The 27840-nt window shown below is 53.5% G+C and overlaps 1 protein-coding gene across 2 annotated transcripts; it reads right to left on the reverse strand.

Annotated features, from left to right (window-relative positions):
- Positions 1–1427: 1427 nt before the first annotated feature.
- Positions 1428–27098, reverse strand: Peg3 (paternally expressed 3). 2 transcript variants are annotated; one of them, XM_070000662.1, is made up of 10 exons: positions 26979–27098; positions 22301–22425; positions 20420–20494; positions 18077–18222; positions 17575–17652; positions 15790–15897; positions 14655–14758; positions 10580–10682; positions 9069–9161; positions 1428–8914 (listed from the first exon to the last, which is right to left on the reverse strand). In XM_070000662.1, exons 4-10 carry the CDS (start codon positions 18090–18092, stop codon positions 4680–4682), a joined length of 4737 nt encoding a protein of 1578 aa, XP_069856763.1. In that variant the 5' UTR covers positions 18093–18222; positions 20420–20494; positions 22301–22425; positions 26979–27098; the 3' UTR covers positions 1428–4679. The 2 variants fall into 2 exon arrangements, with proteins under 2 accessions (XP_069856763.1, XP_069856765.1); XM_070000664.1 differs by lacking the exon at positions 26979–27098 and adding an exon at positions 24649–24864.
- Between the last annotated feature and the right edge of the window lie 742 nt (positions 27099–27840).

Below are 27840 nucleotides of genomic sequence, written 5' to 3' on the forward strand. Positions count from 1 at the left end.
TCCCCCTCTCCTGAATGCAGTTAAGAACTCTGGCTTTGAAATGTCCTCCTGAGGGGACACTGCACCCGGCGAGACCTGATTCCAGCCCCCAGCTGCAGCTTTGAGTCTCTCTCAGTTAACTTGGAGAGTCACCAGTTTATCTGGTTGTGTGGTGACTCACACCTGTAATCCCAGCTACTTGGGAGGTAGAGATAGGAGGACTGATTCTTGAGGATGGTTTGAGGAAAAAATTTGTGAGAGCCCCATCTCCACTTACAAAGCTGGGTTTGATAGTGCCATGTGTCATCACTGCTAGGTGAGTATGGCAGCCTGGGTAGGCTGGCCTAATAAGGAGAGACGCTGTTGGAAAGGCAATTTCGAAACACTGCAACTGTGTCTGAAGACAGCATAAAGGAGCCAATGGGGAGTTAGGTAGTAGGAAAAAGAGCACAGCTGGACACGATGACTCATGCATAGAATTTTTCTTAAGCAGATATTATATGTTTGAGTCCTGGCTGAGGTCATTGGGTTGTTTGTTTTTGTGGTACTGAGGATTGAACTCGAGCTTCCTGTTTGCTGGGCTGGTGCTTTATCACTTAGGCCACACCTTTAGCCTCAGTAGGATGGAGATTGGGAGGATCTTGGTTCAAGGTCAATCCAGGCAAAAACTTGTGAGACCTCCCACCCCAACAGAAAAGGCTAGATGTAGAGGCCCAGTGGTGGCTTGCACCTGTAATCCTAGCTGCCTAGGAGGCTGAGATCTGGAGGATCACAGTTTTAGTCCAGTCAAGGCATACATAGGAGGCCTCTTCCCCACTGATAGCTGGGTGCTGTGTTGTGTGCCTTTCACCGTGACAGTAAACCTAAACGCACAGACTTAGGTCCAGGTGTGCATCCAGGAAGAAAGGGGGGAGACGACCCTATCTAAAAAATACCTCCCCACAACACTGCTGGCAGTGTAGGTCAGCAGTGCCTGCAGCAAGTAGGAGCCCAGCACATGCTATGAGTCCCAAATTGCCATCACTCTTCTACTCAAAGCACAATGAATGCCAGGCACCCATGGCTCACACCTGTCAACTACTCAGGAGACTAAGATCTGAGAATCAAGGTTCAAAGCTGTGCAAGAAGATCTGTGAGATTTTTATCTTCAACTAACCACCAGAAAACTAGAAGTGGTGCTGTGGCTCAATGTGGTAGAGCACTAGCCTTGAGTAAAAGAGCTCAGGGTCAGCGTCCAAGCCTTGAGTTCAAGTCCCATGACTGACATAAAAGCTGAATGAGATATGTAAGCCAAACATTTTAGGCTCAAGGAAATGCCAAGTTCTTGGATGTTAAGGAGATATTAAGTTTTTGGACTTACAATTTTGACGAACAATCTCCCCCACATACACTCACTCACACATATTTAACTCCAAACACTTTAAATGGACAAAAGACTGAGAAATACCTTATTTTTAACTTTATTTTTATTGATGACACTATTACAGGTAGAACAACTACAACCATATTAACGAACCAAAAGCTTGTGCACAGAGACAAGATGAATACGTCAAGATGTTAGCCACGGCCTTTGGATGGTGAAAATATGGCGAGTTTCTTCTACATTGCCACAGCTTCAAGGTTTCTATAATGAACAGATACTGCATATATAATGAGATATATGATAATAGAAGCAAACTACCCAAACACTATGAGAAAGATCACTCAGAAAAACTGAGGCAGTACAGCAAAGGGCAATTCCACAACAACCACAGAGCTAGCTCTTGATTTGTCTCCAGATTTCTTCCTGTCTTTCACACTTGTGCATCTTATCACAGATCAAGGTGGTAACGCTAATTGTTGGGAGCACAAGTGGATTTCCTTCTACTTTACTGAATTGCCCAGTTTTCTATGAGCATGTATTGAGTTTGTCATGGAAAAATACGTACATAAAGCTTATTACCAAAAGGCCAAAGATTATTCTAGAAATTTGGAACAAAATATTTAACCATAATCCCACGACACGATTTTAATTATTTTCCACATTTCTTTTCATTTTAGACTTTATGTAGACATATTTAACACTGTTCTAGTCACAAGATTGTGCACGGATACAAGATGGAGGAAATATAATGATCTTAATGATAGTTGTTGGATGTTGGGGAATATGGATTGATTTTTTTTCCCTTTCCTAAATTTTCTCCATTTTCCAATTTCTCCTCAGGGTGTGTATGATGCTTGAAATAGTGACATATAGAACAATTGCTGTTACCAGGACATTATTTTAAAGGAGAAAATAGTGATGAAGGTATTTAGTCATAATTCCACAAGTAATTTAACAGGTATCTTGAATACACATTTTGACAGTTATAATCATAAACGTGCACAGAGACAAGAATGATATTGAAGAATATATCTGTCTTTGGATGGTCAGGGGATGGATAGTTTTTCCTCCACTTTTCTGTTTTCCAAATGATTTATAGTGAGTTCAAATCATGTTCACAATGGAAATAGGACCATTAACTTTGTACTAACACTACCATGAAAGGACATTCAAGAAAGTTAAGAAAATAATGTTTGACTATATGCCTACAACACAATAGCTTTTGACTATAAGCATACCTCTTTAAACAGTTATAATTGTAGTATAAATATAATTTTGTGTCCTGCTTTCTCCACGTACTATTCTGTAAATATATTTCCATTGCTACATAACTCTTTGTGATTATCATTCTTAAACAGCTGCAAGAGTTGAAGGGTACATTTACTTAATCGTTCTGCTGTTTGGCATTGATACTGTTCCTGCACTTCCACTCAAAATTGGAATGGACACCCTAACTTCTTGGCAAGTTTCTTTCTGAAAGCCAGCAATAACGAACCCCCAAATTCATACCAATGCAGCGTACCTACTGCTCCTCAGTTTCCCTGGGTGTCAGTTCCAACCTTGTGTCTTTCTATGCTGACAACCTTCAACTTCTTCCAAACTCTTCCAAACTGCCCAGGACACTGCTCAATTCGTTCTTGCCACCCCGGCCTCCAGCCCGCTCCTTCCCCTCCCAGGCCCCGGGCGTGCAAGCGTGTGTGTGAGGAGCCCCCTCTTTGGCGTTCTTGTTCCTGGAGCTCAGCTCTCCCACCTCCCTGGGCTCTGGCACTCCCTCATCCTCACACTTCCCACACACCTTGCCTCGCCTACAGACCTGGAGGAGGAAGAGCCCGACATGTTGCACTTGTCAGACGCCTGCACTCACGTCTGTACTCTTCTCCACAGATCTCTTTCCTTTTTTTTTTTTTGAATTTTTTAAATTTTAAATTTTTTTTTTCCCCAGCCAACTCAAGGCCAACATTTTTTTGTTTATCTAGCCATTACGCGAGGGGAGGGGAAGCAAAGGAGCAAAGGAGGACATAGGGACCCCAAGCTCTGAGGCCAATTTGTGATTAAAAGGAAAAATCAGGTCAGACAACACGACACAAAATTGACAGCTCAGAAATGCGCAGGAAGCTTGAAAGAGAAGGATCGAAGGCAGCAAAGCAAATCAAGGCTGCTGGGGAGCTAAGTCCATAGCACAAGCTTGGGTTGACTACAAAGAAAGCTTTTTTTGTGTGTGTTTTTGCTTTAAAAATTTTTTTAAAAAAAATGCAAGTTAGACACAGGGTTACAGACTCAGACAGGTAAAGAACAGGAGAACTGAGCAATAGAAAAGTCTAGAGGCTGGCCCCTGGGCATCCAGGGGTAAGCCGACTTGTGGCAGCATGGAATGAAGCCACTGGGGCTGACGCTGCCAGGACGGTGGGGAGCCGCTCCAGGCTGGCCAGCTCCTCAGGCACTGCTGTGATCTAGCCATGGTTACAACCCATTCTTTAAAGGCAGCGATAAAACATTTACAGGGAAAAGCCTTGATTCACTACTTAACACACACCGAGTTAGCTATTAAAAACAAAACAACACATGTAAAAACCCAACTAATATTTTTGTGTGAGAACCACAGCAAGATAGGTACAATGTGGCTACAAGTGGGCCTGGGTGACAAAGACCGTCGGAGCAAGGAAATGCTCGCGGCTCTGTGGTTTAGGTGCAGATAGACGGCTGCTGGAGGAAGTTCAAACTACTTCTCTCTCAAACACAAAGAGAAGAGACTCCTTCCCACCCGTGTCTGCACCTCACAAGACAATTGACAAGAGATCAAACACAGCACTCAAAAAGGGAAACTAGTGGGTTCAGTTCAAGCACAGTAAATCTTTTTCAGGATCTAAGACACTTACAAATATATTCTAATTTGTTGCTCTCTTCCTCCTCCAAAAAAGAAAGAAAATAAAAATCAGAGAACCAGGAAGGGTACCTCTGCCCAGTAAACTGTGACCGTTTATCACATTAAATCCAAATAAACATGATCCCATTTTGGCTACGATTTGCTCATTTATGTACATGGCAGGAAAAGTCGCTCCAGGGATGGGAGTGACACTGGAAGTTTGCTAAGGTGTGTCTTTAGTCTGGTCCCTCCAGTAGAGGGTGAGGCTGTGCTGTGTGCAGCACCTTTCCCCAGCTGCAGCGGTGGCCACCTTAGCAGCTAGGAGGGAAGGTGGCTTCACGGTCCAGTCTGGGTTGTCTATGCTACCTTGGGTGTGCATGTCCTAAGGTGGTTTCTTGGTATTGGAATAAGTTCAGTTCTCTGTGTTTTGGCACGGTCCAGCTCTGGGCAGGGAGGCGTGGCGGCCCCTTCTGCTCAGCCGGTGTGGGTGTTCTGGTGTCTGGCAAGGGACAGGCGGTCGTTGAAGAGCTGGCCGCAGACGTCACATCTGAAGTACTGGTGGTCAACCCACTGGGCCGCACTGGGGCCCGCGCCCTCTCCTGGGGCGTTGCTGGGCAGGACCAGGCTGGCGTGGGCTCGCAGGTGCTCCCCGAAGGCTGCGCTGGATGCGAAGGTCTCAGTGCACTCCTGGCAGTTGTAGTAAAGCCTCTCCTGCTCCTCACCCTCCTCCTCGGGGTCTTGGATGCCCGCCCCGTCCGGCTCGTCAGCATCCCCCTCAGGCTCCTCCACCCTTTCTTCTGGGTCTTCAATGTCCACACCATCTGGCTCATCGGCATCCCCATTGGGGTGCTCGGCCCCTCCGTTGGGCTGTTCAGCCTCCCCGTCTGCCTCAGCCGCCTCTCCATCAGGTCCTTCTGCCTCTCCATCTGGCTCTGCAGCCTCCACGTCTGGCTCGGCTGCCTCCACTTCCGGCTCAGCCGCCTCCACCTCTGGCTCAGCAGCTTCTACATTTGACCCTTGGATGCGCAGAACTTCCTGTGGAATGAGGACGTTGACTTCAACCTCCTGTGCGGTGGCCGCTTCTTCCTCCTCCTCCTCCTCGTCGTCATCTTCTTCATCTTCGGGGTCAAACACCGTGTGCTTGGTGAGGATTGTGTCATGCATGAAGGCCTGCCCACAGTCCCTGCACTCATAGAAGGGCCCGGGCCGCCGGAGGGGCTCGGTGAGGAATGAGGCATGGGTGAAGGAGGCCCCGTACTCATAGGGCTCATCCTTGTGCACCTTGGTGTGGTGGTCCCCCAACTGCTTGGCTGTGAAGAAGCACTCTCCACAGACAGTGCACTCGAAGAGCTTCTCCTCGGTTTCACTGCCCTGGAATTCGGTGAGGGCCAGGGTCTGGATAAAGATCTCCTCGCCTGCTTCCGTTTGCTCCAGGAACTCTTCATCCCTGTGGTGCCGCAGGTGCTCGTTGAGGGCTGAGCTGTGGATGAAGCCCTGCCCACACTGCAGGCAGCGGATGGCCGCCCCCGCCACGGCGGGGTTCCTCTCAGCAGCTCGGCTCCTCCTCGACTTCACTGGCAAGAGGCAGATAAAACCATCATCGCAACCCTTCACAGAATACAACTGATCTTGCTCATGGACTCTCTGATGCTCAAACAGGAAGGAGCTATGGATAAAAGACTCACCACACTTGGGGCACTCAAAGAGCTGCTCTCCAGCGCACTCCTTCTGGTACTCACTGAGGGAATGCATGTGTACATCTGAGAGCGCGTATTCACGGCTGTCAACGAGGCACTTCCTGCTGTGCACGTCCTGATGGCTTGTGAGGTCTGTGAGGTACACGAAGCCCAGCCCACACTCCTGACATTCATAGATGGTGTCTTCAGGCTCATCCTTCTGCTCATCCGAGCTTGACACCTGGCTGATAGTGTCCTCGCCTGTCTCCTGATCTTGGCTCTCCTGGTCATCCATCTCCTGACCCTGGCTTTCCTCACTGTTGATCCCCTGATCACAGGTGTCTTCACCGTGGGTCTCCTGAGCATCAATCTCCTGACTCTGGGTCTCCTGAGCATCCATCTCCTGATCCTGGATCTCCTGAACAACTATCTCCTGATCCTGGATCACCTGAATATCTATCTCTTGATCTTGGATCTCCTGAACATCTATCTCCTGATCCTGGCTCTCCTGAACATATATCTCCTGAACATCTATCTCCTGATCTTGGATCTCCTGATCATCCATCTTCTGATCCTGGATCTCCTGACCATCTATCTCCTGATCCTGGATCTCCTGACTGTCCATCTTCTGATCCTGGATCTCATGACTGTCCATCTTCTGCTCCTGGGTCTCCTGATCATCCATCTTCTGCTCCTGGGCCTCCTGACCATCCATCTTCTGCTCCTGGGTCTGACGTTGGGTCTTCTCAGCATAGGTTCCTTTCCCAGGAGTCTTCTCTTGGGTACAGATGTCCCATTGCACAGGTAGGCTGGTGTTGGTAGCAGACTTGTTGGATTTGTCATGTGCTTGTTCTTCAGCATACTGCTCTTGGGTATAACTTGTCTGAGGACTAGTAATGGTCATGCTGTGATTGATAGATAGCCCACTTCCAGAGGGCTTTTCTCGGTCATGAATCTTCTGGTGCTCAATGAGGTCAGAGCTACGATAAAAGGACTCGCCACACTCCTGGCATTCATAGAGCTTTTCTCTAGGGCGAACTATTGGCAGCTCACCAAAAGGTAGGGAATGATAGACAGTGGGCTCAATGTACTTCTTCTTGGCACGAGCTTTCTGGTGGCTGCGGACACTGGTGGTGGGGACTGAAAAGACACCATCTTGTTTGAATTCACATGCTCTGTCTCCAGCAAGGCTTCTTTGAGGCTCTGCATAGGATGTGCTTGGCATGGTGGCATCTCTATAATCATTACTATCCCCATCATAAGGGCTCTCTCTGGCAGGAATCTTCCGGCGCTTGTTGTGGAGGTCTGAGAGGTAAGTGGAGGACTCTCCCTTCTCATCACAGCCTGCCTCTTTGTTAACATAGTAACGCTTCAGAGATCTGGGAATAGCCAGGCTACGGGTAATGGAAGCCAGGTATTCCTTCCCTGCAGAGGAATTCTCTCCAAAACGGGCTTTCATGTAGTTGGGGACCTCTGAGCTATGCGTGGCGGGCATTGCGGGCACTGTGGGTTTAGTGAACCCAGCCACACTTTTCTGAGCTTCTGCAGAGCCTAAGCAGTGAGTATTAGATTTCTCATAGAACTTCCCCTCATAGGCATTTTCCTTTGTGGGAGGTGTCTGGGCTTCATCAGGGTTAGAGCTGATGGTGAATGCCTTCTCCTCTTCCTCATCCTCAGGTGGTCTTGTGATGGTGTGACTCTTCTGAGATTCAGTGAAGGGCATGCTATGCACAGCAGACTTCTCATATCCACGGCCATTGAAGAAGTTCTTTCGAGAATGAATTTTCTGCTGCTCACTGAGGTCTGCATTTTGCATAAAGGGATCCCGGCCATCTTTAACGTCAAAGAACTTCTCCTTGGTATAAGTTTTCTGACGTCTTTTGAGGGATGGGCTAGGTGTGAAGGCCCCCTCACAGGCTGGACTCTTGCTTTCGAATGGGTTTCCCCTGGCATGGATTTTGAGGTGCTCTTTCAGAGAGGAGCTGTGGAGGAAGGAGTCCCCACACACCTTGCACTCGTAGATCTTGTTTTTGCCATACATTTTCTGAAATTCTCTCAGGGCTGCGCCGGGCATGAAGGCTGCCCCACGCCCTGGCTCATAGTCACGCTCACTGGCCTCATCTCCACCACAGCTCCCTACCTCATGGACTTTCTGGTGCTCAATGAGGGCAGAACTGTGAAGGAAGGTTTCCTTACACACACGACACTCATAGAATTTGTCTTTGCCATACATCTTCTGAAGCTCACTGAAGGTTGGGCTGGGCAGGGCCTGCTCCTCACTCTCCTGATCCTTACACTCAGCCAGGTACTCTCTGGCATGGATTCTGCGGTGCTCCGCCAGGGCGGCACTCTTAGTGAAGGCTTCTCCACATTCTCTACACTCAAAGCGTTTCCCTCCACTCTGATGACTCTGGCTCGGACCCTCACTGGGAGTAGAGCTCTGAACGAAGGACTCGCCATACTCATAGAGATTCTCCCTCGTATGCATGATCTGGTGTTCCACGAACTCTGATATGACGGTGAAGGAGCGCCCACACTCGTCACACACGTAGGCTGTCGCCCCCAGGTCACTGGGCTGTGACTCTGAGGAGGAGGCTGAGGCCAGGCTGCTCGTGCTCGTGGCCCTTCTCATCTCACTGCCACACTCAAAGGGCTTCTTCCTGGCACTGCCCTTATGCTCATGAGCCCCGCTCTTCCCCTCTGTGTCAAAATGATAGCGCCTTTTCCTCTCCAGAGCCCTCCTTCTAGCGATCAGGTTGGGGTTGAACCTGAAGCCTCCCCTAAACGCGCTCCCCTCGTAGCCCCTCTGAGGGGCCAGTGGTTCCCTGCGGTTTAACGAACTGTCCCTCCAGTGGTCATCTGGCACTCTGGGGAACCTCTGCAGCCGATCATTCGGCTCCCTGGCTCTTCCCGACCGGGAGCCGTGTGCTGCATCCTTGATGAATTTTTCCATGATCACTCCGTGAGAAGACTCATCCTCACAGATCCCCCGACGGTGGCTTGGCTTTTTGGCTTCAGGCATAGTTTTCAGACCTGGAAAGAAACCCTAAATGTAAATACTCCCTAGCCCTTCACACTTGCACAAAACAATGGTGGACTTGTCTGTGAAATGTTGGAATGTCAAGTGTGAGTGCGCTATGTGTGGCCCAGGGCCGAGGGGGCCTCTGGGAGTCGCCCAGGTACTCACCGCGACTGGTGCTTGGGTAGGCACTTCGCTTGGCTCTGGAGGAGTGGCCTTGTGTCATGTGGGAGTGGCGGTCATCTTCAGCAAGCTGCACCCCTGCTCACAAGAACAATACCACAGCTCAGACTTGGCTGGAGGATGGACTTGTGCCCTCCTTCTCTGAGGCATTAAATAGGAAGTGGCATTCTTCAGATGTCTCTCACTCATCTCATTTCCCCACTATCCATTCTTCATCCCATTCCAATCTGCATTTTAATCCTTTTCCGTGCTGATACACTCAAGTTTGTCAACCTCCCTGGGAGGCCACACAGGAGAGCATCTCCTTTAGCCTTTTTCTTTCTTTCTTTTTTTTTTTTTGGGTCCGGTCGTGGGGCCTGAACTCTGGGCCTGGGCACTATCCCTCAGCTCTTCAGCTCAAGGCTAGCGCTCTACCACCTGAGCCATAGCACCACTTCCGGCTTTTTTTCTTTTTGCTTATGTGGTGCTGAGGAATTGAACCCAGGGCCTCCGGCATGCAAGGCAAGCACTCTACCACTGAGCCACCTTCCCAGCCCTCCTTTAGCCTTTTTCTGCAACCTCTTTTTCAGTGGCCTCTGTGGTTTTCCTATTCTTTTTTTTTGCTTTGATTTTACTTTTTTATGTTTTTGAGACAGGGTTTCAATATGGACCTGGGCTGTCCTCAAACTTACAATCCTCCTGTCTCAGCTTGATGAACACTGAAATTTCAGGAATATGCCACTATGCCAGCCTCCTCCTCCTCCTCTTCCTCCTCCTCCTCCTCCTCCTTCTCGTTCTCCTCCTCCTCGTTCTCTTTCTCCTCCTCAATATTCTTTTTTTTTTTTTTTTTTTTTTTTTGTCAGTTGTGGGGCTTGAACTCTGGGCCTGGGCGCTGTCCCTCAGCTCATCAGCTCAAGACCAGCATTCTACTACTTGAGCCATAGCGCCACTTCCAGTTTTCTAGTGGTTTATTGAAGATAAGAGTGTCACAGACCTTCCTGGTTGGGCTGGCTTTGAACTGTGATCCTCAGATCTCAGCTTCCTGAGTAGCTAGGATGACAGTTGTGAGCCACCAGTGCCCAGCTTTGATATTCTTTATCTACCTCAGCACCAAAGCTTTGCATGGCCCCATAGCTATAGACCTGCACACCCAGGTGCTTGTTACAACTAGACTACATGCCGTCTGGAAGAGTCTACCTAGAACACAAGATCCCATTGTAAAGGTGCTTTAAAATCTCTGCTTTCATTACTCTAGAAAAAGTATCAACTCTGGCTAGAGCTATGCCTGTTTCACCTAGGCCCAGGCATGATGTATTCTTCAACCAAAGCCAGACAGGTTTCTTTAAAAAAAAAAAAAAAAAAAGTCTGCTCACTCACTTCCCTATTTAAAAACCATCCCAGGCGTTTTCGTGTCCATCAAGACATGGCACAATGACATGGACCCATCCTTCCTCCGCCCGGGACAAGTAGGGGGAGAGCACCCTCCCATGGCTGCGAGCCTCGGGGCCGTCACTCACCCAGTGACAGCAGCTTCCTGTAGTTCTCCATGTTGTCCTGGATCGGGTTCTGAGACTTCCTGTCCTCGCTGGCCTCCATAACACTCCGGTATGACTCAGCATCCTGCAACAGCAAATGCAGAGCGCTCAGTGAGTGTCTGTCCCACGGACGACCAGAGAGAGAACAAGGGTGGCAGCAAGGGGCTACATACATGAAGTCATAGAGGAAGTGCTCACAGTGTTTGGGGTCTGAGTGATCCAAATGTGACTAGGGGCCTACGTTGTACCTACCTTGGTGCTACACTCTGAGGCAGATCCCAAAGACGCATGACACATATTCCTTGCCCTCATGCAGCTTATAATTTGGTTGGAGAGAAAAGACTCATGAAACAATTAGAGAACAGTAAACAGTAAATGGGGATACAGATAATCAATGCTAAATGGGCTTTGTGGAAGGAGAGTTCAGGGTGGTCCTGAGCAGGAGCAAAGGCTTTGCCGAGGGCTCTGGGTGGCAGGTGGGAGGGTGCACCGCAGGGACTGGCAGGAAAGCGTGAGCAGGCCAAGTATGGACATGCACGGGGCACCCACGGAGCAGTCGTGCCAGGCAGGTATCTGGTCCAGGCGTGTGCTACACGCTCCATCCCTGTTTCTCCACTCCACAGCAAGGCCAAATGGAGGCTTCCAGTGTGAGGCCTTCCACATGGCATGGGATAACTACATGCATCAGAGGCTTTCATCTACAACTACCACTTGTTTTAATAGCTACTTCTCCAAAGAGCTTTAAAACTCCTTTCAGGAGACTGTTCTATTGTAGCATCCTTAAAGGATTGTGCTGTCGCTGGGGCTGAACTAGAATTGCAACCCCCTTGGCAAGGTGTGGCTCCGGGAGGATGACCCTGAGGTGTGAAAAGGTACTAGAAGAGGGAGACCCTGCCGTGGGCTCCACCTCGTGGAGCTGGAGAGCACCTCGGGATCCAGGGAGGACTGCGCCATGGGCAGGCGGACACAGCCTCAGACACAGCAATCTGGCAGGTCCTCAGGTTCCTCACTGTGAAATGGAGGGAGGGCACCTGTGAGCCTTGAGACACTATCATGTGGGATTTCTGCAGTGGGATGTGTTGATTAAATATTAAGAAAAGGGATGGAAAGGAAATTTATTCGTTCTGACACCATAGCAGCATGGAAAATGTAAAGGAGAGGAGCTCTGCAAAGTCAAAGGCTCCTGTTCCTCAGGAAGTGCACAGGCCATCTGTGTGAGCAGATGTAGGACAAGCGAGGCCCCTGCCTAGGTCCAGGCCTTTAAAGCGGACAACAACCGAGGTGGAGAAATGACTCAGAGCTTCAGGAAACCTTTTTGTGGTTAAGAAAGTAATCATAAAATTCTGGAGGTATGGCAGAACTAGCACATTGCCCTTCCTAAGGCTGGCTTTTCTTGGGTGCCTATCTTTTCCTGCCACACAGCAAAGCTCCTGGCAGGCAGGAATTCTGTCTTCATCAAGTTTGGGAAGGGGCCTTGGCTCTTGTTTAACTCAGCAGTGAGTATGTGCCTGGAAGGGCCTGCAGTGGCTGAGGAAGCCAGGGCCAAGGAAGCCAGGGTGGCAGAGGACAGATGCATCCAGGCCTCAGGAAGGGTTGGAGCTAGGGAGCCACCATCTTGGGCCCAGAGCCAATGGCAGATGGGAAATTTCTCGTATTTATTTATCTACCTGCCTGGTTTGAATAAAAATTAGTGCATATTAAATTCTCAACTACTGGGGCTGTGAAGGTGGCGCAGTGGTAGCATGCTTGCCTTGCATGCATGAGGCCCTGGGTTCGATTCCTCAGCACCACATAAGCAGAAAAAGCCAGAAGTGGTGCTGTGGCTCAAGTGGTAGAGCACTAGCCTTGAGCTGAAGAGCTGAGGGACAGCACCCAGGCCCAGAGTTCAAGCCCCACAACTGACAACAAATAAAAATAAAAATAAAAAATTCTCAACTACTTTGCTCCTATAAAACAAAAAGGAACTGGGTGCTAGTGGCTCATGCCTGTAATCCTAGCTACTCAAGAGGCTGAGATCGGGGCTGGGAAGGTGGCTCAGTGGTAGAGTGCTTGCCTTGCAAGCATGGGGCCCTGGGTTCGATTCCTCAGCACCACATAAACAGAAAAAGCCAGAAGTGCAGCTGAGGCTCAGGTGGCAGAGTGCTAGCCTTGAACTGAAGAGCTGAGGGACAGTGCCAGGCCCAGAGTTCAGGCCCTATGACTGACAAAAAAAAAAAAAAAAAAAAAAAAAGAAAGAAAGAAAGAAAGAAAGAAAAAAAAAAGAAAAAGAGGCTGAGATCTGAGGATCATGGTTCGAAGCCAGCCCAGGCAGGAAAGTCCGTGAGACTGATCTCCAATGAACCACCAGAAAACCAGAAGTAGCACTGTAGCTCAAGTGGTAGAGTGCTTTCCTTGAGCTGAAGAGCTGAGGGACAGCACCCAGGCCCACAGTTCAAGACCCACGACCGACCAAAAAAACCAGCCACTGGCAGTAGTGGCCCTGAGACTGTGGCCTGTCATCAGCAATGGCACCTCACTGTCCTTGAGCTGTAGTTAAGGCTTGACCAGAGAAGAGGCCCGAGAATGCTGCCAATACTGCACGACCCCATAACGAAGCAGGCTGGCAGAGGAAACAGTCGGTGTACACCTTTAAAACACAACCTGCTGCTCTCGCCTCTACTGTAGTCAGTGAGGACCAGGCTCTCAGACTCTTCACATGTCAAGATGTTTTAAAAACAAAACTAGACAAAAAGCTGGACACTAGTGGCTCACACCTGTCATCCTAGCTACTTAGGAGGCTGAGATCTGAGAATCTCGGTTCAAAGCCAGCCTGGGCAGGAAAGCCCATGAGACTCTTATTTTCGATAAACCACCAGAAAACCAGAAGTGGCACTGTGGCTCATGTGATAGAGTGCTCACTTTGAGCTGAAGAGCTCAAGGACAGCACCCAGGCCCAGAGTTCAAGCCCCACAACTGACAAAAAGCAAAAAAACTAGACAAAGTCCAACTACAGTCCCCACACGCAGAGTGCCTCTGGGCATCCCCCAACGCTCCCCCATTGGGTAGCTATCTAGTTCTCACACAGTTCCTGCATCCAGGCCTTTGCCTGACTACTTCCTGGTCCCTATCTGTCCTCACTGTACTTCCCTGCCCCTCAGGGGTCCTTCACTGCAGCCTCCAATGGAGCCACTCCATCCCCCCCCCCAAACAGATGAAGTGTCATGCCTCTAGGACTTGTTCCTTCTATCCAAACTTCGTTAGTGTTCTGTGCTGTGTCCAAGACACCACACTGGGTGATTACATATAGTGCTGCTTGTGTGGCCGTTCCTGCACCTGCAGGGCTGGGGTAGGGAGCCCATCTTGGTTCACACTGCTCTTCCCAAGGCCTCCCCACACTCTGCTGAGGGGCAGGCACTTGGCTGAAGAAGAAGGCTCAGCCACTGGTGCCTCTCCCCTGTCTGAGGCTGGGGCTGAGGTCCTGGGCTCTCCTTTCACCCTTCCTCAGTATCTAGCTCCAATCCCTCCACCAACCTACTGATCAGTGACTATACAGCCATTAACACAGGGTGCCTCTGTGTGCTGGGAAGCAGGGTAGGCACTGTGTGTGCACATGTGTGTGTGTGTGTGTGTGTGTACATGCATGTGTGCATATGGGAACCTCACCAAGTCTCACAATGGCCTAAGAGCAGTCACCATACTCATTTTACAGATGAGGAAACTGAGGTTTGGCTTAGCTGGTAAACAGCCCAGCCCCACACAGTAGCAGGTGGCAGAGCCAGGCTGGAGCCCAGTTTTCTTCAGAGCCTGTCTTTCTTCTTTGGCCAGGCTGCTTTGCAAGGTGTACCTTCCCTGGCTCTGCTTTCTGTGTCTCCCGGCTCCCCAGCGACCAAATGCCACATGCTCAGGGGCACAGGGGAACAGGCTGCAGCCACTCAGCCACTGGCCACCAGTGGGAGGGGCCTGACTCCTGGTGAGGCTGAGCAGGGGCTCCCGGCCACAAATGGGCCTCTAGGGGGCAAATGAACACATGTTGGAGAAATGGAGACAGTCTTCTGGAAAGGGGGGAACCTGAGCATACCTGGGATCGGGACTCGTAATCCATGGAGACACCGTCCTCCTCTCTTTCCATCTGGAAACTTGCCCTGGCCATCACAGGCAGGGAAAGGTCACGATGAGGCAGCCCTGGGAAGACACAAGGTATCAGGAGCAGCGGAGGCCCAGGCTGGCTCAGCGGGGCTTGGGTTTGTCAGGGTGTAGCTAGTCTGGGGGCTGCATGGAGACAGCCCCAGCTCTGGCCTCTGGCTCCTCATCTCAGAGCTGGGTGGGGTCACACCTCACATCTTGAGCCCAAGCATAGCACCCGCCAGCCTCTTTCCTGCAGTAGTTGGGCCTATTTATTGGTTTTCTCACCAGGGACCAGAGGTGTGGCCCTGGAGCGTGACGCTAGGCACTGAGGCTGGGACTAAGGTCCTGGGCTCTCCTTTCACCCTTCCTCAGTATCTAGCTCAAATCCCTTCACCAACCTACTGATCAGTGACTACACAGCCATTAACACAGGGTGCCTCTGTGTGCTGGGCAGCATGGTAGGCATCTGAGTGTGTGCATACATGCATGCATATGTGAACCTCACTGAGTCTCACAATGGCCTAGGAGCAGTCACCACACTCATTTTACAGATGAGGAAACTGAGGTTTGGCTTAGCTGGCAAACAGCCCCGGCCCACACAGTAGCAGTGAATATCACTAGGTGGGAGTCTTCGAAGCCTTTTCTTTCTTTTTTGTTAGTCATGGGGCTTGAACTCTGGGCCTGGGCGCTGTCCCTCAGCTCTTCAGCTCAAGGCTAGCGCTCTACCACTTGAGCCACAGAGCCACTTCCGGCTTTTTCTGCTTATTTGGTGCTGAGGAATCGAACCCAGGGCCTCATGCATTCAAGGTAAGCACTCTACCACTGAGCCACCTTCCCAGCCCCTTGAAGCCTTTTCTTGACCATAAGTTGAGGACATCCCGCTGCCTAATTAAGAAAAATGTGGAGCACACAGCAGCGCGGGGGAAACAGTGTCTGTGGCACACACTGCTGAGGCAGCACCACTGAGGACTATGAAGCCCGAGCTTCAGCCTATGCTTTGAGGACCTGGACTGTGTGGACTGAGCAGTGGGGACTTTTCCCCCGAGTCTGTACACAGCACGTGTGGGAGGCAGCAGCCATGGACTTACTGCCTCTGGGGCTCCTGCTGTGTGCCCAGCGGTCACGCGGCTCCACGTCCCTGCTTCTGCCCCTGCGGTCCCAGTCCCCGTCCCGATCCCGGTCCCGGTCCCGGTCGCCTGGAGAGTCAGAAGGCCCTGTGTTTAGTGGGGGTTTACTGAGGCTGGTTACGTCTCCTCCAGAAGGGATCTGAATCTGAGGGCTACACCCTCCCTGCTCAGACTGGAAAGCCTATTCCCTTTGCTGGGCCTCCACTGCCTCCCATTCCTAAGGGTCAAGTCCTGAGTTCCATGTTGGCCTTGGGCCGTCAAGTACACATTATTCTATTGTGAAGAACCAGACCTAAGGAAAGGACACACTGCCCTCTCTGAAAGGTTCTATGGACGTTCCTTCCACAAACTGTCCCGGGAAGCTGGCACAACTTGGAGCAGAGACCAAGTAGCTTTAAACATTTTGCTGTGTAAAAGACCACAGAAACCAGTGTGCAGTTTGATATAAAAAGTTGCCTTTCACTTATTTTTCCCTTAGACCTCAGAGATGCTGACCATGAAGAGTAGTTTGCATAGGGGTCTCCTGGGAGGCAGCTGGAGATGGCCCTGTGGTGAGGTATCCTGTGGTGGGGTGTCTGTGGTGGGGTATCCTGTAGTGGGGTATCCCATGGTGAGGTATCCTGTGGTGGGGTGTCTGTGGTGGGGTAGCTGTGGTGAGGTGTCTGTGGTGGGGTAGCTGTGGTGGGGTGGCTGTGGTAGGGTGTCTGGTGGGGTGCCTGTGGTGGGGTGTCTGTGGTAGGGTGGCTGTGGTGGGGTAGCTGTGGTGAGGTGTCTGTGGTGGGGTAGCTGTGGTGGGGTGGCTGTGGTAGGGTGCCTGTGGTGGGGTGTCTGTGGTAGGGTGGCTGTGGTGGGGTAGCTGTGGTGAGGTGTCTGTGGTGGGGTAGCTGTGGTGGGGTGGCTGTGGTAGGGTGTCTGTGGTGGGGTGTCTGTGGTAGGGTGGCTGTGGTGGGGTAGCTGTGGTGAGGTGTCTGTGGTGGGGTGGCTGTGGTAGGGTGTCTGTGGTGAGGTATCTGTGGTGAGGTGTCTGTGGTGAGGTATCTGTGGTAGGGTGTCTGTGGTAGGGTGTCTGTGGTGGGGTGTCTGTGGTAGGGTGTCTGTTGTGGGGTGTCTGTGGTAGGATGTCTGTGGTGGGGTGTCTGTGGTGAGGTGTCTGTGGTAGGGTTTCTGTGGTGCGGTGTCTGTGGTGGGGTGTCTGTGGTGGGGTGTCTGTGGTGGGGTGTCTGTGGTAGGGTGTCTGTGGTAGGGTAGCTGTGGTGGGGTGTCTGTGGTAGGGTTTCTGTGGTGGGGTATCTGTGGTGGGGTGTCCTGTGGTGAGGTATCTGTGGTGGGGTGTCCTGTGGTGGGGTGTCTGTGGTAGGTGTCTGTGGTGGGGTGTCTGTGGTAGGGTGTCTGTGGTAGGGTGGCTGTGGTGGGGTGTCCTGTGGTGAGGTGTCTGTGGTAGGGTGTCCTGTGGTGAGGTGTCTGTGGTGAGGTGTCTGTGGTAGGGTGTCTGTGGTGGGGTGTCTGTGGTGGGATGTCTGTGGTGGGGTGTCTGTGGTAGGGTGTTTGTGGTGAGGTGTCTGTAGTGGGGTGTTTGTGGTGGGGTGTCTGTGGTGAGGTAGCTGTGGTGGGGTGCTCTGGGGTGGAGTGGGTGCTTTGGGGTGTGGTGCTCTGTGGTGTGGCGGGGTGTTCTGGGGCAGGGTGGGGTGCTCTTGGGCAGAGTGCTCTGCGGTGGGGTGTGTTAAGGCAGTTGACTGGGCTACTCACTGCTGAAGGAGGGCGCTGGGCGGGCCGGGGGTGTTCCTCCTCGGTTCCACCTCATGTCGCCGTTGCTGTTGGCGTCGTCTGTGGACAGCAGATACAGGCTTATAGCTGCCTCTTCCACTCTACCCTGAGACCAACCCCCCCCCCCATCACGGAGAGACAGGACCTCCCTTCTCCCCCCATTCCCTATCCCTCCCACAGAGAGATGGGACCTCCCTTCTCTGACCCCCCCCCAGTAACTGAGAGACAGGACCTCCCTTCTCCCTCACCCCTGCTCCCCCCACAGACGGGAACTCCCTCCTCCCTCCAGACCCTCCACTCTGGCCACTTGACTGCCTGGTCGGTGGCAGGACCCCACCCAGGGGGCCATCTGCCAACCCCACTCCTCTAAATGTAAGTATCTCTTCTTTCTGCTCAGGTGTAGTTCTCAGCCAAGGGTGTTCTGTCCATCAGGGGCCCTTTGAACACATTTTGAGACACGTTTGGGGCATTGAGAGCGTCTCACCTTCGCGCTGGTACATCCTGGGATTCTCCAGCAGTGCAACCAGCTTCTCACAGCTGTCTGGCTGTCGAGCTCGCACCCAAGGCTTGAGCTTCTCAGGTACTGCTCAAGAACCAAGAGCCTGATAATCTCCTTGGTGTGATCTCCGGCTATAACCAATCAAGGCAGAGTTTTCTGAGTGTGACCAGGGTCCTCTGAGGCCCAACAGAATCCACATAGAGTAAGTTCCGAAATCTGTGAGACAATTCTCCTAGGATGGCATCCGGCTCATTAGCCAGGTCACTGTCTAGCTCATAGAGATTTGGGGCCCAGTACTTTTCAGGGTAGGTGGTGAGTGAGTGATTTAGAGGTAGCATTTCTCTAAGCAAGGTCCCCACTGGAGGAACCAAACATGAGTCAACAGGAAAGACAAGGCAGCCTGTGACAGTCAGTACTGGAGCAACTGCGGATTGTAAGGAGATTCACACATGGCCCACAGGTCAAGAACCAGCCCTACCCAGGCTGCCCACAGACTCTGGGATAAGAGGTGCACTAACACACACATACACACACACACACACACACACACATGCACACATGCACACGCACATGCAGGATGCAAGGATGGCTTCTGCACAGAGGGCTGCACAGACACACACAGACCTGTGCTCTGACATGGCAGTGTGACAGCTGGCCACTCCGCTGACAACCCTGGAAACCTGCAGAAGGGGCACCATGGCACCCACATTCTGTTGAGACCCACGAAGCTCCAGGAAGCTAGGGAACCCCGTGGTTCCCCTGCCAACTCAAAGCACGGGGAACATGTTCCTACTAAAAGTGGGTGTGAGGGCTGGGAAGATGGCTCAGTGGTAGAGTGCTTGCCTTGCATGCCTGAGGCCCTGGGTTCCATTCCTCAGCGCCACATAAGCAAAAAGAAAAAAGCCAGAGGTGGCACTGTGGCTCAAGTGGTAGAGCGCTAGCCTTGAGCTGAAGAGCTGAGGGACAGCGCCCAGGCCCAGAGTTCAGGCCCCACGACTGGACCCAAAAAAAAAAAAAAAAAAAAAAAGTGGGTGTGAGGCTTTTTGTAGGCAAAGGGAAGGGAAGCCACGGAGAGTGGGAGTGAGTCCTGCCATTCATTTCCTCAACATAACTACTGGAAAACAGAATCCAAATGCAAGCATGGACAGCTGGGAGTGCTGTGGTCACAAGCGTCCATTTCTCCAGACCTGTGCCGTCCATGGTCCTGTGCTGGCCCTACGCTGCGATTGCCATTAGAAAGGCAATCAACTGAAAAGTTAGCTCCTCATCTGCACAAGTTCACTGCAAGTGCCCAGCAGGTTCAGGGGCTGGTGGCCACCGGGTGGGATGTGAAGAACATCCCCATGCTCACCTCCCTTGGCCTGATCAGGCTTGCAGGGAGGCTGGGTGCCCTTCTCAAGGGTCTATTTATTTGGGGTTATTTGTTGGCCTCCCAGGGGTCATCTGGGACCTTGTGTAGAAGCACCAGGGAGTTTCCCTGTCACTGCACTCCCCAGTGGCAATGTCTGACACAAAGTGGGACATTAGCACTGCTGTGACACACTGCAAACTGGGCTTGAATGCACAGAGAGAGTATCAGTGAATGCCAACAGCAGGATGGGTTGTTTCTAGGGAGACAGAATATCTTGGGCTCAACTTTCTTACCTCAAATTATCTTTCCAACTGAAATTCCGTAAGAATATTCATTCTGGGGCATGAATTCCCCTTCACCTTCTCCCCTTTGTATCTGTACCCATCCTGCCTCAGTTCTTGCACAGCAATGTAATTAATAACAATTTATTGTGCTTAATATTTTAAGGACTAAAGTCGGGCGCTGGTGGCTCACGCCTGTCTTCCTAGCTACTCAGGATGCTGAGATCTGAGGATTGTGGTTCAAAGCCAGCCCAGGCAGGAAAGTCTGTGAGACTCTTATCTCCAATAAACTACCAGAAAACCAGAAGTGGGGCTGTGGCTCAAGTGGTAGAACACTCACCTTGAGCTGAAGAGCTGAGGGATAGCGCCCAGGCCCAGAGTTCAAGCCCCATGACTGAAAAAATAACTTAAGGACTAGCCAGTGAGTTGGGAGCTAACTGGAATGCATCCCTGGTGGGCTCGGGAACCTCAGTACACTGACGGGAAGATGGAAAAGTGCTGGGACGTGCTACATGCAGCACTTTAAGGGGAGATGTGGTCAGTGTCATGTGCCCAAGCTGGCTGCAGCATCCTCCATCCAGGAGGGGGACAGGCGGGGCATGGGCCCCAGACCCTGCTCTTCAACCTCCACACTCCAGAACAGCACAGCCCTGACCCTCCTTGCTGGCACAGAGATGCCCTCAGGTGTATAATCACCTGTCTGGGAATAGAATCCTTCCTGGAACGTCAGACCAAGCAGCTACCTCAGGAACCAAGTCAAATCGTAGGCACCTGCAAACAGTTTAAAGGAAGAGATACGTGCACTAAGAAAAAATGGAAGAAATGTAAAAGTGTTAGAGAAGCATCGCACACATGTCCAGGACCAGGGAGGGTGCTGGAGTTCGGCCTCCTCCATCTTCAGAAAAAGCCATTCCCAAGCCACAAGACCAAACCAGGGCTGAGGAATAAGGCTTCCGGTTCTCTTGACTTCAAATCCCAAGTCAAAGTCAGCACTGGTAATTCATGTACCAAATTTATTCAGGAAGGCAGAAGTGAATGGTTCTGGTGTTTTTCTTTTTTTTTAATTTTTTTTATTTTTATTTTAAATTTTTTATTTTTATTTTTATTTTAAATTTTTTATTTTTTATTTTTTGGTGTTTTTCTTTTTACTGAGTCTACTGGGATTTGAACTCAGGTCTTGCTCTTGCTAAGCTCTATCAATTAAGCTATACCTCTGGCCCTAGAAATGAAAGCCTTCAGGCTGATAATATTGGACATTATTCAATGGAGTTCTAGCCAAGATACAGTAAAAAGAGGAGATAAGACTATCATTCTCTTTTATAAGATTTTTATCTCATCATAGATATGAATTTCACTCTCTAATAGGTATGTATTTGACGCATTTGGTGAACACTGTAAGATCTATGATCTTCAACAGTCAGATAGAAAATCCACAAATTTTGAAAGAAAATAGTACAGGAAGATGAAAATACAATCCCAGGGAAGAAATCAAAATGTTGAAATAACTTAATTAAGGACTACCCAAATAAAATAAGAAGAAAGTATTTCTGTATTAAAAAAAAAGCCTCCCAGAGTCTGCGCTTCATGTAGTAGACAATGAGGCAGAGATGACCCCGCCTGCTCCCCAGGACCAAGGTCTGCCTGGTCCCCACACTTCCCCATACCATGTGACTCATGGTGCCAACGGAACCCACCAGCAAACACAAACCAGACAGGGTCTTCCCAGTCTCCCTCTCAGCACCCTACTTCATCCCAGCCAAGCCATCATCTCCCAGAGCCCCCTGTGTCTCTCTGTACCCTTGGCCTCCTGTATCTTGCAGCCAGATGATCGATGTGACTGTCGCATGGCTTTTACATGAACATTCTTTGTGTCACTTCAGGAAGCCCAAATACCAGCAATTTGAGGACATTTCACAATGAATTAAAAAACTTACCTTTTCTCGCCTCAGTCGGCTATCACCGGCTCTTCCTGTGGCTCTTCTTTCTATGTCCCTTGGGACATCTCTGTCCCCTCTGCTGGGATTATTCTTCCCTTACAATCCCCACTCACAAGGGTTCGGGGCTCACCTCCGAGGCCCCCAGTGACCTCAGGCAGGTCCTGTGTGTCCTCTCTGAGATTACGTTAGCTGCCTGTAGTACATACTCTCTTTCAAAGGCATAAATCACACAATTGTGTTTTCTACACTATATCTGCCCATAAGATTGTATGCGTGTTAGAAAAATACTTCCTTTGCCATTAGGGACTATGTTCCCAGTACCTGGCACAAAGTAAGCACTTGGTCAATATCAGCAGATCAGCTGAATATCTCAATGCTTCTTAAATCACCCAGTAAGAAAAAGAGAGAGGGCTGAGAGTATCTGCGAGTTAGAAGAGCCATGGGAGACTGGGAAGGGTGGGGTGCAGCCAAGAAGGGTCTCCCTAGCAACTGCTTGGCCACCAGGCAGGTCAGTGTGAGTGCAGCACCAACGGTGCCCTTGCAGCCATGTGTGACACATGTCCAGGAAGGCAGTGTTGAAGCGAACAAGGACAGTGTTTGCTCTCAAGTTGTGAAACTATGAGGAGTTAGTGCAACTCACCTGGACCCAGCCACCTAGCGTTTGGACGAAGTCCCTCCTCCTCTTGCCAGTCTGTCTCCAAGAAGGGTGAAGGTCAAGAAGGGTGAAGATCAAGGTCAAAAAGGGTGAAAATCAAGAAGGCAGAGCTGTGGGAGGAAAGGAGAATGTGAGACATCTCAAGATGGAGGGTGGTGGGAGCCGCTCTGCCAGGGCATGCTGGACCAGGACCATGAGTCTTTTCATTACAGGTGCTGTGCTTTGGCGACTGTTGGCATTCTCCTGGTGGACTACCAGCACACTAGACCCCAGAGCAAACAGTCAGGCCTCTGCAGGTTCTTGGGGCACATAATCTAAAGAGCATGACTCTTTCTGCTCCTGGGGTCGATGAGTGCATTTTGGACAGGTTAAACAGCTCATGCATTAGGGAGTCTGCACCATTACTGATGCTGCGCAAGCATCAGCCATGGCTAAAGCTACCGCCTGCCACTCAAGTGTGCACTTCAGTTAGTACTAAGCAGCAAGCGCGACTACCGTGCATTACTTTCCCAGCCTGGAAAAATTAAAAAGGGCCTTAGAATTTCCCTTAGTGGAGACAGGGCAGAGATCTCCACCTCCCTCCAGGCCTCCCTGCTCCCCTCCCCTCCCCTCCCTCGCCCCAAGCCTTGGCCTCTGCAGCTGCACAGCCCTCTAGTGGTTCTGCACATATGGGTTCTTGGGGGGGGGAGGGGGGAGGAGGTGAGGAGGGAGGGCTCGCTCCTCCCCCCCCACTGACAGCTGCGTCCTCCTGCCCCTTTCCCTAGACTGACAGCTGTGTACTCCTGTCCCCTCCCTCAGACTGACAGCTGCTTACCCCGCCCCCCCCACCCCGAGACTGACAGATGTGCATTCCTGCCCCCTCCCCTAGACTGACAGATGTGTATTCCCGCCCCTCCCTCAGACAGCTGTGTACTCCCAACCGCTCCCCTAGACTGACAGCTGAGTCCTCCTGCCCCCTCTCCTAGACTGACAGCTGCATCCTCCCGCCCCCTCCCTCAGACTGACAGCTGGGTAATCCTGCCCCCTCCCCTAGACAACTGCGTACTCCCGCTCCCTCCCCTAGACTGACGGCTGTATACTCCCGCCCCTTCCCTAGACTGACAGCTGTGTACTCCCGCCCCCTTCCCTAGACTGACAGCTGCATCTTCCCGCCCCCTCCCCTAGACAGTGTAATCCCGCCCCCTTCCCTAGACTGATAGCTATGTAATCCCACCCCTTCCCTTAGACTGACAGCTGCATACTCCCGCCCCTCTCCTCTAGACTGACAGCTGTGTAATCCCGCCTCTCCCCTAGACTGACAGCTGTGTACTCCCGCCCCTCTCCCCTAGACTGACAGCTGTGTAATCCCTTCTCTCCCCTAGACTGACAACTGCGTCCTCATGCCCCCTCCCCTAGACTGACAGCTGCGCCACTGCTTCCCCAAGAGAATGGCATCCGGTCATCTGTGTCTGGGCCCCGCCCCTCTCCCCAGTGGCCCAGGCCTTGCCCCTCCCGCTGCCTAGGCCCCGCCCCCGGGTCTGTCTAGGGATTGTTCTGAAACGTAGGATTTTGCGTAAAGTTTCTAATGTTTCCATGTTCTCCGGGTCGTGAAGACCCCACGTCTCAGGTCCCCAGGACGGCTCTGGCCTTCTCCCCTAAGCCTATGCGCCCCGTGCATCTGGGCCCCACCCCTTGCTCCAGCCTCCAGGTCCGGATCTCTGAGCTGGGGAATCTCCCTGGGCTGGGGAATCCCGAGCTGAACACGTAAGCTCAATTCCCCGAACCTATGAGGCCCGCTGTCTGCACGGCAGCGGCCCCCGTGGGTCCCCAGGTTCCGACTGAGAGGGCGAGCAGGGCTGCGGCCTCCCAGAGGGTGACAGGCAGGGTCTCGCTGCCGCCTTCCACACTCCTGGCCCAGCCCCGGGCCACAGCGAGAGCCAAGCTTGCTGTCACTCCACACGGCACCTGCACAGTGCCCGCACAGCCGCCAGGGGGATGATCAGGGCTCGAGCTGCCACAAGCCACAGAAGTCAGCCCCACCCTGGGCCCGCCCTCCTTGGCTCCTCCGCAAAGATAGTACCGCTGGGCGGGGCCTTGGACCCATCGCTCACCGTGTCAGCCCTGCCCCGGGCACGCCCTCCGTGGCTCCCCAGCAAAGATGGCGTCGGTGGGTGGGGCCTCTGGCCCATCCCTCACCTTGTCAGGCCCACCTCCGGTCCACCTTCCCTGGCTCCCCAGCGAAGATGGCGCCAATAGGCAGGGCCCAGGGCCCATTGGTCACCATGCCAGCCCCACCCAGGGCCCGCCCCCTGCCCCCCCCACAGCGCGAGCAGTGTCATTTCGTCATGACGTACCTCCGTAGGTGAACAGCGAAGATGACGACAGGGCGGAAGTGCCCATCACGTCACACAGGGCGCCCCGCCCTCGGGTCTGCCCCTCTATAGTTGTCATTCATCTACTGAATGTAGAATGAATATCAAGCACACCCTCAGCAAGTATTACACCAGAGAGGGCGGGGCTCATGGGCCTATCACTCAACAGGAGCCCGGCCCCACCCTCTGCCGGCACAGTCATGCATGCAGTTCGTACAGCAACCTGCAAAGATGGCGCTGGGGGGCGGGGCTTCCGGCCCTATAAGGAGCCCTGGCCCCGCCCTCTGCCGGTGCTGTCATTCATATAGCTCACAGCAAACAGCAAAGATGGCGCCAGTGGGCGGGGCTCAAGGCCTGTCACTCAGGAGGACAGCCCCACCCTCGGCCCATCCCTTAGAGCCACTACCATTCAGACATCACCTGAGCTACATGTCACCCCTCTTCATTCCCCCCCCCACAGCTGCAAAGATGTCATCGAAGTAGGCGGGGCTCTGGCCCAATCACTAAGATGGTAGCTCCTCCCCCCAGGCCAATCCCTGGGAGCCACTGTCATTCACGATGGCGCCTGCGCAGTGTACATCCGGCGCCCCCAGGTGCCAGCACTGACTGCGCGGCCAGGGTGGGCGGGACTCAGCGCCCCCTCCCTGGGGATGGGCGCCCCGCCCTCCCCCTGCCTCCTTCCCCCTGTCCAGCCCAACTGTCATTCACCAGAAAGCAGCGGCCGCTAGACCACGGGGAGGCGGGGGGAGGTCCTGCTGCTCTACCTGTCAGTCACTCTTGGAACCCCGCCCCCAACCCAACCCCTCTGTGCCTGGAAAACGTCTCATCCGCTCCCAGCCTGGCACCCCACAAAATTAGGCCAGGTGCATCGTATGGCACAAAAGCTAGACAATGGCAGGGTGCGGTCTTACGGCCCCAGTCGTTACAGACTGAATCACTATTTTCAGATGAGAATGCTGTGGTGGCCGCATTTGCCGCAAAGGGGGCCCCGCGACCCTGCGCTCAGCTCCATCGGAGGCCGCAAACACCATCCGCGCAGCCCTGCTGCTGCCCGGCCAGCAAAGAAAGAGCACAGGGGAGAGCGCCACGCCACCTCCCCTCTCGGTCAAGGCCACAGGCAACCAAAGCGCCAGCCAGCCCGGGCCGCACCTGCGCGACAAGCGCCACCAATATGGCGCTGGTCAGGCAGGACCTGACAAGACCGCCCCTGGCCAGCCGCGCAGCAATCACACAGCCTGGCCCCGCCCCTCCCCGCTGACAGCCAATCAGGGCGGTGCCTGAGCGGCAACCCCAAGGTAACCAGGCAAGTGCCGCGGACTGGGCGGAGCTTGACGGACAGCCCTGGTCCCGCCCCAGCCCTCCAACAGCCAATCAGGGCGGCGCCTGCGCGGCAACCCTATGGCAACCAGCCAAGTGCTGCAGACCGGGCGGAGCTTGACGGACAGCCCTGGCCCCGCCCCCGCCCTCCAACAGCCAATCAGGGCGGCGTCTGCTCGGCAACCCCATGGCAACCAGCCAAGTACTGCAGGCCGGGCAGAGATTGACAGACAGCCCTGGCCCCGCCCCAGCCCTCCAACAGCCAATCAGGGCGGCGCCTGCGCGGCAACCCCATGGCAACCAGCCAAGTACTGCGGGCTGGGCGGAGCTTGAAGGACAGCCCTGGCCCTGCCCCACTGCAGCCCTGGCCCCGCCCACCGCCACTGCGGCAAAAACAGCCCCGCCCCCAGAGGTGGCGCTGAGGCACCCGGCGGGCAACGGGGGTCCGGTCAGCCCAGCACCCCAGGACAGGGCCCCGCGTTCCCACCACCCCCAGACCCTGCTGAGGAGAAGGGACGCCTCAGTGACAGCACCCTCAGGGACGGCGCCAGGCATGCCCTATGTGGATTCGCGATGACGGGAAGCGTGGCCATCCAGCGCCCGCCCCGCCCACACCGGGCAGGGGAGACGAGGAGGCCCATGAGGGGCTTGGGACACCCCGACACGGGGGACGCGGGGACCCGCGGCAACGCGGCCGGGACGCCTCAACATGAGGGGACACGGGAGACGTAAGGCCCGCGGCAACGCGGCCGCGCCACCCAGACACGGGGACCCCGGGGGCGAGAGTGGGAGTGACACGGGGCCCCCAACAACGCGGCTGTGTCGCCGGGACACTGGGCGCATGCCGCAGCGCCTCCTCGTCTGGCTGCATCTCTGCAGCAACGCGGCCCCTGCGGCGGCCACCCCAGCCCCGCAGCGCGCTCCCTGTACACTGCCGCGCAGCGTGGGCAGAGGCCGAGGGTGGGCGCCAGCCGGCGGGCGGGTGGCCGACTTACCTCCCCGCAGCGCGCTCCGTCTAGTGAGCCCGCACCGCACTGAGCGCCTAGTGGCGCTACCAGCCCAGGGTGGACATGGTCGTCCTGTCTCCGTCCTCCAGCGGCTCCGGCCTGGTCCTCCCCGCTGCTCCGGCGACTGCGGCGAGCACCGCGAGACGCCTCCTTGTCAGGCTCCTCTGCAGAGGCGGGGCCAGAGCGTCGGCCAATCAGAGGCTACCCCGCCCCCCCGGGACCCCCGCCTGGCCCCCAACACGGTGCCAATCAGTCCGCCGTTGCCATGCCAACCGCTTGGCGCGGAGGCCGGGGCTGACGTCAGCGGAGCCCGCGCCGGGGGCCCTGGGGCAGGGTCGGGGGGAGGGCGCGGGGACAAGGGGGTGAGGGGTGACAGCCCGGAGGCGCGGGGCCGGGATGGGGAAGGGCCTGTCTGAACAACCCTGGGGCGCGCAGGTCGATAACCGGGGCGCGTGCACTTGTCCAAGGGAGCAGTGAAATCATTAATTCGTATGTTTAATGATTTCATTTCATGAATTGACGCCTCACAACTCCAGCCTGGGGAAGGCGCACACAGGACGGACACGCGTGGCGACTCCATCTGTCCGCACCCGCCACGTGCCCGGGGCCCCAGCGAGACCGTCCGAGCGGGATAGGGTGTGGGAAATAGACGGGCTGCCGGTCCATCTACGGGGGGGTGGGGGGACACCCAAGCCAGCCCGATGGTGGGGGGCACACTCCAGTCAGCCCAATCGTGGGGGGCATACCCCAGTCAGCCCGATCGTTGGGGGGACACCCCACTCAGCCCGATCGTTGGGGGGACACCTCAGTCAGCCCGATGGTGGGGGGACACCCCAGTCAGCCCGATTGT

This window comes from Dipodomys merriami, unplaced genomic scaffold (assembly GCF_024711535.1).
Source record: "Dipodomys merriami isolate MVZ:Mamm:240054 unplaced genomic scaffold, mDipMer1.0.p SCAF_57, whole genome shotgun sequence".
Lineage (NCBI taxonomy): Eukaryota > Metazoa > Chordata > Mammalia > Rodentia > Heteromyidae > Dipodomys > Dipodomys merriami.

Coding starts and splice junctions, on each gene's coding strand:
- Peg3 (XM_070000662.1), bottom strand. Junction 14,759..15,789: donor CAGCAGGAGCCCCAGAGGCA/GTAAGTCCATGG, acceptor GTGTCTTCCCAG/GGCTGCCTCATCGTGACCTT. Junction 8,915..9,068: donor CTACCCAAGCACCAGTCGCG/GTGAGTACCTGG, acceptor GTTTCTTTCCAG/GTCTGAAAACTATGCCTGAA.